General features: G+C 45.5%; 1 protein-coding gene across 8 annotated transcripts in view; it reads right to left on the minus strand.

Annotated features, from left to right (window-relative positions):
* The window catches only part of LOC144113914 (uncharacterized), a 48218-nt gene extending 40336 nt beyond the window's left edge, over nucleotides 1-7882 (minus strand). For 2 of the 8 annotated variants that reach the window (XM_077647308.1, XM_077647307.1), the window contains exons 1-3: nucleotides 7645-7881; nucleotides 7410-7505; nucleotides 7199-7342 (exon numbers count right to left, since the gene is read on the minus strand). In XM_077647308.1, coding sequence (XP_077503434.1) covers nucleotides 7199-7342; nucleotides 7410-7505; nucleotides 7645-7650 — 246 coding nt within the window. In that variant the 5' untranslated portion in view covers nucleotides 7651-7881. Of the gene's footprint in view, nucleotides 1-4732; nucleotides 4864-7198; nucleotides 7360-7409 lie in introns of those variants that run through there. The other 6 variants (XM_077647304.1, XM_077647302.1, XM_077647303.1 and 3 more) reach the window with 6 other exon arrangements.
* Nucleotides 7883-14085: the final 6203 nt, after the last annotated feature.

Raw genomic sequence — 14085 nt, forward strand, 5'->3', positions numbered from 1 at the left:
GGAAAAGATATATGTAAATAGGAAGTGTGCATACATGCACCAATACCAAAAGCTAGGCTAAGGACTGGATAACACTTGTCCTTGTTTTTTTGTCTGTCAGTCATACTCCCTTCATGCTACTTTTCACTAAGAAAGTATGCATAGATGTCAATAAAATTTCATTCTTCCACTGCTACATTTATAGCTTTGTGGCCCAGCGACAATGCCACAGAGTACTCTTTGGGCTGGCTTTGCATCCACTGGTGGAGAAGGTAGCAGCAGGGATCACAAACGCAAAAAAAACCTTTTCCTGGTTTTTCTTTGTAAAAACAAGCTAACCAGCCCTCTAACTCCACATCATCACACTAGTGCATTAAAATGCAGTAGTCGGCAGTAGGCGGTGTCTAGCTTTTTGCAAGGACATCAGTTTGTGTCGACTGGTTGATATGCCTATCTTGTCCACAACAGTGAGGTCATGGTTGGTCAACTGAAGTACGTAAATCCTTGTGCTCATTACGCAGAGAGTGCAAATTTAGAGGACCTGTTTTCACTACTGCAAGTGTCTTGAATTAATGTCTCAAAATATGCATAGCTGACGATAACGACAAGACACCCTTCATGAACATAAGTGGTTTTTCAGTTCAGTCTCCTTGAAACCTTGAGCTTCTATCTACACTCTACTGTTACCATCTGGAGTGATGATTTGTTTGCAAGAATCGAGGATCTGTTTCGGGTCAAAAGTTGCACCAGTGTTAAGCATCTGTACTTGCTCCGTTACTGGCCAAGAACTTGAGTTGTGCTGTAGGGCAAGGTAAGATCTATATTCATATACATGGATGACTTGATATTAGCCGACTGCGCATCCCACCCCACAAATGTAAAAAAAAAAACATTTCAAGTGCCTTTGAAGCATGCCACCATCGGCTCAGTTTCACCACAGAGTTGGCCGGACAATACCTTGCAAATTCAGGACCCCCATTCTGGAGTTCACACCAAAGCACGTCTTATGGCACTGTTTTCCTCAATGCTAGTTTAACCATTAGCCAACAAGTTTCTACATACCAAGCTAATTAAGAGCAGCATAGCTGTTTCTCTACCTGTCAGCACATGGCAAAGTATATACCCCTCTCATTCGGGAGGTGCTAAGTTTAATCCCCATCAGCACATGGCACAGCATGCCTCTCACATATTCAGGAGGCACTGCGTTCGATGCCCAATGTCTTGGGGTACTCACTGCTTTTCTAATAGATACAAGATTTCTCCCGGCCAGGTGCTCTGCTTTACTGGAGAGAAATGCTTGGGAAAAAAAGTCTTAGACCAAACCACTGCATACACGGGTCAGTCTTTCCTAAGGATTTGAAAAATTACAGACCGGGCACCTTACTGTTTCCCACAAGGTATTTACAAAGGTAACCACTAGTGGAATCTGGACAACCTTATAATTCAATTAAGAACAATGCAGGCTTTAGTAAAGGGCACTGGACAATAGACCATATTCACACTCTCAATCATATGTCATACTAAATGCCCAGAAAATAACCAAGCCCTAAACTTAGCCTTCACAGGTTATGAAAGAAACATGTGACTCAGTCGGAACATTAGCAGTCATGCAGGCATTGCAGAGCCAAAGTGTAGAAGAGCCATATGTAAAAATATTGGAAGATATATATCTCTAGTGGCTGCCACCATACAGCTGCCATACAATAGAACCCATCTATAGTAAAGCAACTCTGACTAGCAAAAATCTTAACTTTATCAGGGTCTTTACTTCTCAGTTATTAGTGACGGCATATGGCTCTAAGAATGCTCTCTGGTAATTAATCGGCTATATACTAAACACAGTCTTGGTTTATAAAAGAAACGCTCACAAATACTTTTTATCCCGCTCTTATTGTCCCTTCCCAGGTGAAAATATGAAGTGGGATTCCGAATGGTCCACTTGTTTTCAAGTGGTGCCACTTCAAAGCAAGTGGTTTTACAAATGGTCCCACTTGCTTTCAAGTGGTGCCACTTCAAAGCAGGTGGTTTTGTAAATGGTCCAACTCACTTTCAAGTGGTGCCATTTAAGCAAGTGGTTTTTACAAGTCATCCCATTTGCTTTCAAGTGGTAGTTTGGAAAGTGGAAAAATGCAACCACGAGATTGGAAGTGGCCACAGCTGGGCATCAAGAGGAACCACAGTCTCTGTGAACATTTGCATACTCTACAAATAAGGCAGGACTACAATACGGTTATTAACGTAAGAGCTGTCTGCAGCTTATGACCTACTAAACTGCATTCATCATTTGCTCAATCACTGCGGTCAAAATTATATGGAACTGCGATCAATAGGCAAGCGCCACTGACCCCAGTATGACAGTCTCATAAATGGGGTATATATAATGTAGCATTGGCCAGACCCCAAATTTCGGGACAATACGACGAAGTTTCAAGGCCTCGAACGTCCTGCAGTGCCTGATGACATCAGCAGTAGAGTTCAAACTGTCTTTGCTAATAAAGAAGTTATAGACATCTTCAGCGATCCCTTTAAGCAAATGTCCAAACTTATCTTCGTCAGACATCCGTGGATTCACTATCCTTCACAACTTTATGATGTCTTCGATGCACATGGTGCCAGTCTCACCAGGTGGCCCGTTGAAGCAGTGTTTCTTCGGCACGTTTCTTTTTGGCAGATCCGTCACCAGAACACTTCTTGATCTCTTCTGTAAAACGTCCACACGTGCTAAGGGAGTCTTCATGGTCGTCGAACCAAATCAGCATTGTCGCTTCCAAAGAGAATACGACGTTGGCTAGCTTCACAGTAGCATCCTATCAGTTATACCAACTTACCCGCTCATAATTAGTAAGCCACTCATCGACGTCTTCATCGGACCTTCCAGCAAAGGTGCACGGTTTGCGGTGATGCTGCCAGTGGCTCGCCGCGGGTGCTGCTTGCTCGGCGTTGCCGTCTTGAGGCATATCCAATGGAAGGGGAGGCAATCCAACAACTCTGTGGCTCCGTCGAAGACCAGAGGGATCCGTGTTAGTACCCAGCACCTCCACCAAAACTGTTACGTTCTCAGCAGGCGCTGAGCACGTCTGGGGCATCTATTTAAGACATTTTCTGTCGGGGGGGGGGAGAGCTCAACAAAGCCAGGCCGACCAGCTCCTTTTTCCTCCACACTTCCCATTTCCTCCGCTTCACTTTCGGCACAAAGCACATTACAATATATAGGAGCAGAAATGTGTTGTATGGATGTGTATACATGAGTTAATATTATTAGTGTCCGACTTTATACAATATGTGTTTCTTGTGTGTGAAGTATCCGTGTGTATGTGTCTTGATTTACATGACAGCATATGCAATTCTCACAAACCCAGTTGAAACCATCTGATTTATTCAATTGCATGGTTCAAAATGAAATTTCCACTGTCTTTTTTTGAACTGGGAAATTTCAAATGGTCCCGTTTGTCAAGCAGTGCCGCCGTGCCTTCATTTCTTGCCGCCACTTCCATATGCTTCGCGCTGCCGTGCAGTGAATGTTTGCTCTTCTCTTCCCTTCCCTACTCTTCGCAGTACTTTTACTGTGTTTTCTTTCTTGCCAACCCAAACACCGCCTTCTTTCTGCATTCATCGCCAGCTTTATTTTTTTTTTTTTCCGTGCATGCAACACACTTTGCCTTTTCGGACCAAGAACTTCCTGAAGTTGGCTTCTCCTCACAGCTTCTGAGCTTCGTCTTGAAGCTATCTCAAAAAAGCACTATTTTATCGTCTTTGGTACACATTTGCCTCCGAATGTTGGCCTCGCGCGTGCCGCGTTGTCATCATTCCACGGGAAGTAAGACACCATGGCCAGAAGCTGTTTACTATAACTGTTTGTTTGAAAAAAAAATCTTTACTGTAGCTGAAAAAAAAAATGTACAGTCGTCTCTGAAACGTGAAATGGAACCGCAGTTTCGCTTTACTATATCCAAGTTTACTATAGCAGGGTTCTAGTGTAATAAAATCCTTATAAGGAAGGGTGTTAGGCAGTGAGACACAATCTCTCTTCTGCTATTCACCACTTGCTTATAATAGGTATTCAGAGAACTGGACTAGAAGCAGTTGGGCATAAGAGCTAGCGGAGCATAGCTTAGTAAACTGCGATTTGCCGATTGACATAACCCTAAGTAACACGATCAATGTCTTGGACTGGCAAAGCAAACCGGTGGGTCTAAAAATAATACATAGAAAACAAGTGTAATGTTGAACAGTCTCAGAAGGGAACAGCAGTTTACGACAACTTGCAGGGTGCAGGAAGTGGTAAAGGTATCTCCTTACGGCAGGTGGTGACCACAGATCCGAACCAGGAGAGTGAAATAAATAGAATAAAACTGGGGTGGAGCTCATTTGGCAGGTACTCTCAGATCATGAATGTCAGATTACCGGCATCCCTCAAGAGAAAAATATCCAACAGCTGTATCTTGCCCGTACTCACCTGAAGGGCAGAAACATGAAGGCTAATGAAAAGGGTTCAACTTAAGTTCATGACACAGTAGCGAACTATGGAAAAAAAAATGATAGGTGTGATATTAAGAGGCAGAAAGCGAGCAAAGTGGAGCATAAAAAAAGCACGATTTAATGACATCCTAATCGAAATCAAGAAATGGGTATGGACAGGGCATGTAATCCAAGGGCAAGATAAGTGATGGTAGCTAAGGGCAATAGACTAGATTCCAAGAGAAGGCAAGGATAGCAAGAGGTGGCAGCGAGTTAGGTGGGCGGATGAGATTACCAAGTTTACAGGGATAAAGTGGCCAAAGCTGACACAGAACCCGGTGAACTGAAGAGATATGGGGGAGGCCTTTGCCGTGCATTGGGCATAGTCAGGCTGATGATGATGACGAGCTGTTTCTGCAGTAACATCTGCGTTCAAAAAAAAAAAAAACTTCATGAGACCCTTGCTAACTTCTTGAGGCAAGCTGAAAGATTTAAGCAGGCTAGGGGTCCTGACACTGCTATCAGAGCACCAATCAGGAGGACCATAATAAAATTTTAAGGTGACTGCGTGGACAGAAGTTGTAGACTGAAGTTGTCCACGTAAACTGTCAATCATAAGTTGTCTGGTAAATAAAACAAAAATGCAAAAGTTCATTCAGCAACAGTTCTTAAGCAACATATAAGTAATTAAATAAAACAAAGAACAAAAAGAAAAATAACAATAAAAACAAAATGCTGGAAGAAACGGGAAATGGCAGGAAAAAATGAAAAATGAAGGGAGAAAGAGAAGGAAGGGAAAGGCTTTCGCATTTCCGCTCATAAGCAGGCTTAAGTGCAATCCTGTAATTTTTAAGAAAGAGAGAGAGGCCACGAATGATAGGTGAAGAAAGAAAACTGAACGAACAAGAAAAACTGAAAAAGAGACCCAGGTGCAACGTCAGACACAACACAATCTATGTACAGTGCGACGAAAACGTCATCTACAATATCCTGCTTAGCTGTAGACGGGCATACGTGGAGCAGACGGGGAGGTGCCTTAACACGAAACTAAGACAGCAGAAGAAGGCACGTGAACAGGTTGCAAATTTCGCAAATCTGGCACCCCACTGCACACAGTGCAAATGCATTCCACTACTGAACAATACAAAGGTAATAGGTAGAGCTAAAGACAAGGAATGAGAAATGATCAAAGCTTTTACTATAGAGATTGTTCCTGAGAATCAATGCATCGTGCACCGTCCATTATTTTACAGAAAAGCAAATTTAACTATTTGAAGGACCGTAATCTCAAGCTATTGTAATGTGTACATGTCAGGCGATTCGGTTCCTTTGTTCTTTTCTCTTTTTCGTCTTTCCTTCTCATACACGAAGGCACAGATCCAGTGCTGCTGCACTTCTTGTTACACACAGTATGATGTCGTGATCTGCATTTCTACCCATATGTTTCTTCGAAAACGTCATCTACAATATCCCGCCTAGCAGTAAATCGGCATACGTAGTGAAGCAGCACTCCTCCTACACCTGCCAGTAGAGGCAACTTAGGCTTCCATTTCTCCTCTCCTTCCCTTCTCTTTTATATTCATGCATGCATGTATGCATTATAGCCTTCATATTCATGTGAATGTGTCTGCATATGTGTGTGCACACACAAGCATGTTTCTCAAGTTTCCTTGATAAAACTTGAATTGAAGCACAGTGCATGCCCTGTAGACTCCAGCTTCTCTTGTGTACCGTTACCATATGCCAATATAAATGCTTAACAAGTAGCCAAATCTCTTGTCCTGCCATGTCGACTGAGATCTGCAGTTTTAGCAAATGCCTGAAATCTGCAAACAGATACAAAAACTGTCCTCATTTTATTTCTGCCCAATTAGCCTAATTAAATAATTATTTCATTAAATATGTTTAAAAAATGTTTTCCAATTATAACTTTTTTTGTGCATGTTTGAAACTCATGAAGCTCAGAAAGAACCAGTATCCACACATACATGACCTCAGTAAACATGGGGAACTAGTTTTCCACAGCAATTGGCAAAAAATTATGCCCACATTACCATTACTATGGTTATTATGGCCCTCAAATACTCATGACTTCCTAGTTAGAATGTTTTTTTTTCTTTTTTATTTAGCACCATTTTGCAACGGGATTCTAAAATACAGTGGACTCTCAAACTCGCTCAAACAATGATACTAACAATTTTGTCCCACCGACATCAAGGGTGTTAAAATGGTTCCCATTAATTTGAACTCCACATAACTCAAACAAAAGCTTATCAGGCAGTCAGTGAATTTGTTATCTTCATGCTCTTCATTATTTCATATCATCATCATCTATTAAAGCACAGTTGGCACAGTCCCCAGATAGGCGCAGAGGTCCCCAAAAGTAAGTGGCGAACAAAATGAAGGCCTCAAGAAAATTTTTTGCGGTTTTTCTCGAGACCTTCTGAGGGTACACACCGACTTTACGCAATACTTATGGCATGATAATTAAATTAGCCAATATATAAATACCCTTTTCCCCTCTTGAACCCGTCTTGAACCCGCAGCGACTATGGCGTTCGACTGCTGGGCCCAAGAAAGCGGGCATCAATCCCGGGGCCGCATTACGCAAGCACGCTCGTGTGCTGTGCTGTTGCTTTATGTCATGCACATTAAAGAACCCCAGGCGGTCTAAATTAATATGAAGCCCTCCACTACAGCTTCCCTTACAGCCCATGTCTTGCGGGACGTGTGCACAACGATACAAACGTTCCCAACGTACCCCATTGCGATGACTTGGGTTGAGCCCGTCGTCACAGAGCATGTATATAATATTGCTTCGACGCTGTCGTCGCAAGGTCGTCTCTTCTGGCGACAAGACTGCCAAGTTTTGTTTAGCCAGTATGTGAAGGAAGTTCTCGCCGTTCTGAAAAATCAAGCACACTAGAAAATTTAATCAAAATATGATGAGAATGGGCCCTTTTATCACTCACATCGTTGGTGACGGTGAATGGTACTACATTGTTGTCTAGAAGCCTCCGAACGGAAGATTCATCGCCCGTCGTAACCGCAACAAAGAGTTCCGACTCCTTGAATGTGAGGGGAAAAAAATAATTCAGTTTTCTTTAAACCCACCGCAACAATATAAACTAAACTACGGCTGCAGTTTTAGGTTTTTCCGCATTGCAGCAGTCGACAATTGCAGACTGAGCACATAGATTATGTCACCTCCATTTCCGAATTAGCCTGTTCGCACTCCGCATTTGGAAGAACCTTTACACACGCATCTGTAATCGACAATGTAACACAAGGAGCACAAGGAGTCGGGACATCTGACAAGACCAAGGATGCCAAGCACGGTAAACTGGCAAAAAGCGGACACTTTCACAGGGCCCAGCCAGCCCATGCATGGGCCAAGCCAGGTGTATGGTGGCCAGAAGGAGAAGGCGTGAAAAGCGGCCGGGGAAGTATGACCCGCAGCGCGCCGATGCCGTGTGGCGGCGCTGAGGGCAGAGGCGCGGTTTCAAGTATAGTAAGGAAAAATCTGCAGTCATGATATTTAATGAATAGGGCGGCGACCATAGAATACAGGAGTTCACGCTAGAAGTAGTGGATGTGTACAAGTATAAGTAGTGGATGAGTACAAGTATCTTGGGGTGTGGATAAATAACAGTGCTGAGTATCTGACAGAGCATGAAAAATATGTAATGAATAAAGCTCGTAGGAATGCAGCTGTCATGAAAAATAGGGCACTGTGGAATTACAATAGGTATGAAGTGGTAAGAGGGATCTGGAAAGGGGTGATGGTTCCTAGCCTGACTTTCGGTAATGCGGTTCTGTACATGAGACCAGATGTTCAAGCAAGGTTAGAAATTAAACAACGTGGCGTAGGGAGGCTAGCTTTGGGAGCACATGGCAATACACCAAATCAGGGGGTACAGGGTGATATGGGATGGGCGTCTTTCGAGAGCAGAGAAGCTAGCAGTAAGATAGCATTTGAGGAGCGATTGAGAAAAATGGGGGAAAAGCAGTGGGCTAGGAAAGTTTTCAGATACCTATATATAAAGAATGTTGACACGAAATGGAGAAAGCGAACTAGAAAATTGACAAGCAAATATCTGGACAGCAGTAAGGGGACAAATCAGCAATCATCGGTTAAGAAAAAGGTTAAGGGAACAGAGAGAGCTCTGTGGAAAACAGGGATGCTGACGAAATCGGCACTGGGAACATACCGGACCTTTAAGCAGGAAAAATATCAAAGAAAATATCTATGATAATTGTAAGGGAAGCTCTTTGTTGTTTGAGGCCAGTACGGGAGTTTTGCGGACTAAGACATATAGAGTCAGGTACCACGAGATAGACACGTTGTGCAGTGCGTGCGGAGAGGAGGAGGAAACGTCTGAGTGCTTGATACTTTTCTGTAAGGGCTTCACCCTGCAGTGGAAAGCAGCGGGGCTGATTTACCCAAGGCATGGGGTTTAAGGACAGTGAAGGGAAAGTAGATTTTAAGCATCAGGCATGCGTTTGAGATGGCCTGCGCACGCCCGCGTCTCATGGCGGGGCACGTGCAGTTGTGCTAAATGCTCCTCGACAATTATTTTGCGGCGGGAACTACACTAGGCTAATAATAATAATAATTGGTTTTTAGGGAAAGGAAATGGCGCAGTATCTGTCTCATATATCATTGGACACCTGAGCCGCGCCGTAAGGGAAGGGATAAAAGAGGGAGCGAAAGAAGAAACGAAGAGACAGGTGCCGTAATGGAGGGCTCCGGAATAATTTCGACCACCTGGGGATCTTTAACGTGCACTGACATAGTACAGAACACGGGCGCCTTAGCGTTTTGCCTCCATAAAACGCAGGCGCCGCGGACGGGTTCGAGCCTGGGTACTCCGGATCAGTAACCGAGCGCCTTAACCACTGAGCCACCGCGGCGGATTAAATGGAGGCAGATTAAATGGAGGCAAAACCAGTCGAGCATTTCGCGGTACATGCGAGAGACCAGTTGTGCGCATGCGCCGTTACCATGGTGCATGGACGAGGCCAGTTGTGCTCATGCGCCGTTACCGTGGAATCCTGGGAGGAGTAGTGGGTGCGCAGCGCACTTCGTCACCGCTCTTTCATATGGAGCCCCTCTTTGTCCCTTCCCTTATGGCGCGGTTCAGGTGTCCGCCGATATGTGTGACAAGTACAGCGCCATTTCCTTTCCCCAAAAACAAATTTAACCTTACGGTCGCTTTCCGCGGTGTTGGTCTCCACGGCAGGCGACGCATGGATCACACCTACTGTCCCGATGAACGCATCAAAGTCCACCGGCATTTTGAAAATTCCAAAGGAAATGGCGAATCATCTGTCTCACTGTATCGGCGGCATCGGCGCGCAGAGGGGTCACGCGCGGCCGCGGGAAAGCGCCGCAGTCTTCACACCTTGAACTCCATCAGGCACGCGATCGCAACAGCGAGCGGCATCACCGCGACCGAGGCTGATGAAGACCAATCTAGAACAAATTCTGCAAAAAATGTGATCACCATATCGACGCCGGTGCAGGCAAACGCACTGCGCTACGTCGCAGTCAAGAAAATCAAGGTAGAAGGCAAAGACATCGTCATGACGTCGTACATCGCCCCTCCGGACAGGGCCCTGCAGGGCATCATCTATCGGGCTTACGATGGCGAAACTCAACAAGAAATGATGACAGAATTCCGCAAAACAAACTCTGAGATCGTACAAGCATGAACCATGGGAAGAACATCAAAGTCCCTTCTGCTCCACTTCGATGCAGACCAACCACCAGATAGCATCGTATACATCGGAGTCCTGTACCCAGACTACCCCTAAATTCCAAAGGTAGAGGCGTGCACGAACTGCAGAAGAGTCGGACACAAAAGGGACGTATGCCCGGAGCCACCGCAAAACAACGATGCCCGTACTGCGGCAACCAGCACCTAAAGGAAGAATTAAGCTACCCAATTTCCATTGTCTGCGGAGGAGAGCACCGTACAGGCGATAACAGCTGCACGAAACGATTTCAACGACCCCAAGGGAAAACATCGGAGCACCAGTCAAGATCGAAATCCCGGACCTGCGACGACCCAACATCTGCCCAAAGGAAGGACCGCTCGAGCTCCTTCCAAAGCAGCACAAGTAATTGGCCCAACATTGGAACTGTATTGGCAAAGCTGGCCCTACAAAGGACCAGGCTGGGACCATCCTGTTGCAATATTGGGCCGATGACCTGTGTTGCTTGGGTTCCCGTCCTTGGACAGCGGACGAAGCAGACGCAGTGTAGGTGGCAGCAGCACCAGCAGCCGGACTCGGAGCCCCGGACTAAAACAGGTGAGCTAGGCGGGAGTGGCCTCTCACGGAAAGAGGACGGAGCTGCAGTCATTACAGTCGAAACTCGATTAGGCACTCAACCACGTTCAAATGCTCACGGACCGAATCAAACTCTTGGAACAAGAAAATAGTAAACTAAAAGCACCCGCCAAATCTAAGGACTCTCCTCCAAAACCAATCCCAATGCCGGCAGTCACAGAAATGGAAACTACTCTGACCGCATCAGTCGAAACACCAGTAAGCGTAGTAAGCAAGGAAGAAACACTCCGCAAAAAACGAGCAGTAGCTGACATAAGAAATCTCTCATTGGAGGATAGAGTCCCAAAACTCGAACAAAAAGTGGAAGAGCACAGCCAGAAACTCGATAACCTAACACAAGGAGTTGACAATTTAACACAAGGACTCAAAAAACATATACAGGATGTAAATCACAAGTTTGGAGTAATCGACGCCGTTTTACAGGAAATTTTACGTAGGCTTCCCCCGTCAGCTCAAGGGGCGCCAATCGATCTGTGCCAGTAAAATGGCCAATCCTAAAACCATAACAATTTGGCAGTGGAACTGCAGGTCTATGCGCAACAAAAAAGCAGGTCTACAGTTACACATTTAACCGCAATCCGAAAAACCTGACGTAATAGCGATCCAAGAACCCAGAATGTCTCGACTACGACTGCCAGGGTACCGGGAAGTTCTGTTATCTCACATCGCAGAACAACCTTTAAATACTGCGATGGTACATAGAAACCTTACCGTGGTTAACCACGAGATTGAAAACGTTGAGCTCGATTGTATATTAATCGAAATTCTACCTAGCAAAAGAAACTCCTCTGTTCATACTGAACGCATGCAGCCACCCCAGGACACAGGTTGGACCAGCGAAAGACGCTATACCCAAAGCCATACAAATCGCAAGCCAAAACCCAACCCTAATTGTGGGCGACTTCAACGCTCAACACGTGCAATGGGGACACGCAACAACATCCAGGAAAGGCACGGCCCTAATGGATTTTATCCGGCAAAGAGGGCTAACCCAATACACGGACCCCATGCAACTAACCGGGATAGGCAACAGCGGGAACAGGGACACGTGCCCAGACCTCACGATAGGCAAAAATCTCCCAGACTTAAGCTGGAGCACCACCAGACAAAATCTAGGAAGCGACCATTATATCATAACATCTAAAATCGCCATTGGCAATCTCAAACCCAAACCCAGAAAAAAACAGAATCACCGACTGGGACAAACTTAGGACGATCCGCGACCAAAATCACAAACCGATTACAGACCTAGAACAGTGGACACAAACCCTCCTATCGGATGTCGGAAAGGCCACGAAAGCACTAGTACATGACCTAGGCGTAAATACGATTGAGAGCCGACTTACAGACATGTGGGAGGCAAGGCAAAGCCTAGAAAAAGGAGGCTTAAGCAAAAATACAACAAAAAGCTTAGAAGCAGGATAGTCACGCTCACGGAAGAAATTCACCACCACTCCGCAGAACTTGCGAGACAGCAGTGGAACCATGTCTGCGAAAATGTAAATGGCAATCTAGGCACGAGAGAGACGTGGAATCTTCTGCGGGATCTCCTTGTTCCGGAATCGGACAAGGCTACGACTCAAAAGGAAATCACCAAAATTTTAAACATAGACCCAGGCACGTACGGATCAATATATTACATTCACGCTACAGCAGAAATATTCCTGCACTAGCCTAGAGACGAAGTCCGTACCCGATTATAAAATACAACCTTACCCCATCCTGGACGCTGACATAACAATGGCGGAAATCAGAGCAGCCCCCCTTAAGATAAGCACGACATCAGCTCCGGAAGAGGACGCCATTAACAAAAAGGCACCCAGAAACCTAGACAACGCTCCTATAACAGCCCTCACGGACTTTGCGAGCGAGTGTTCGAGGGAGGCAAAACTCCCAGCGTCTTGGAAACATGCCATCGTTAAAGTCATCCCAAAACCGGGCAAAAAGCTCGCGCTCGAAAAATTCAGCACTATTTGTCTTACTTCTTGAATAGGAGAGAGAGAGAAAAAAAACTTTATTGGCGCAAAAAATTGGTCGATTCAGCGGGACCCGGGTGTCTTCATGTTGAAGTTCCGAGTCTTCCAGGGGTGGTGCCCTTATTCCAGGGCCCCACTGAGTCTTTCTACCTCATACGCATGCTGGACCAGTCCTTTTTGGACCGCCAGCACGCTGCTGGGGAGCAGGCTCTCCCACTGTTCCGCATTGGGCTCTTTAAGTTTATGGAATGAATAATTGTTTTTACATTCCCATGTAATATGGTATAAAGTGGGGGTGGCTCCACAACGACTTGCATGTGTCCGCGTACTGGTTCGGAAACATTTTGTGAAGTATGTGTAAGTTATGAAAGCTTCCTGTTTGCAGCCTACGCCAACCTACTGCCTCTATTGCGTTAATAGCTGGTGTGGTGGAGGATACGCTATCCTCTATCCTCTGTAGTGATTTAGGATTTCCGCGTACGATGGGTCCACCGTTGTGGTGGGCTCAGGGTCACTTTGATGTATCTGCTCGGTTGGTAAGCTCGCGAGCTAGATCGTCGGCCCTCTGATTCCCAGTCACCCCGGTGTGCCCCGGCACCCAGAAAATTTTGTGCTGAATTTCTTTGTTCGGGGGTCCCGCTTGGAGGAGGATGCGTAGCGCTCCCTTGCTGATCCTAGCATTGGTGTAGTGCCTGAATGCTTCTTTGGAGTCAGTGACTATTGTGAGCGATTTATTTCTGCGGTATCCTTCAGCTACTGCTAGCGCAACAGCAGCTTCTTCCCCCTCGGATACTCTGCAAAACTGACAGAGCACGTCATACTAGACACACTGCAGTCCCACATGCACAGAGAGAATTTATATCTAAACACTATGGTCGGCTTTAGATCACATTTATCAGCACAGGATACGAGGCTAAGGCTAGCAAACGAAGTCCTATCTCAGGAGCAAGAAAGGAGCACAAGGGCAATTCTAGCTCTAGATTTAACCAAAGCATTTGATGACGTTAAACACAAAGCAATCCTAGATTTTCTTTCAACATTGAATGTAGGCGAAAGAACGTTTAACTACATCAAGGAATTTCTGATAGAACGGCTAAAATTCAAATAGGCACAATCAAATCCGACACCTTCAGCTTAGGAGACAGAGGAACGCCGCAAGGGGGATCTGTCCTATCCCCCTCCTCATTCAATATAACCCTCATCAAAATGGCACACGAACTCGCCAAAATCCCAGACCTAGAACACTCTTTGTACGCGGACGACATCACCCTTTGGACCACCAAGGGGAGTATCGGCACGATACAGGATACGTACGCTA

Source organism: Amblyomma americanum, chromosome 1 (assembly GCF_052857255.1).
Source record: "Amblyomma americanum isolate KBUSLIRL-KWMA chromosome 1, ASM5285725v1, whole genome shotgun sequence".
Taxonomy (NCBI): Eukaryota; Metazoa; Arthropoda; class Arachnida; order Ixodida; family Ixodidae; genus Amblyomma; species Amblyomma americanum.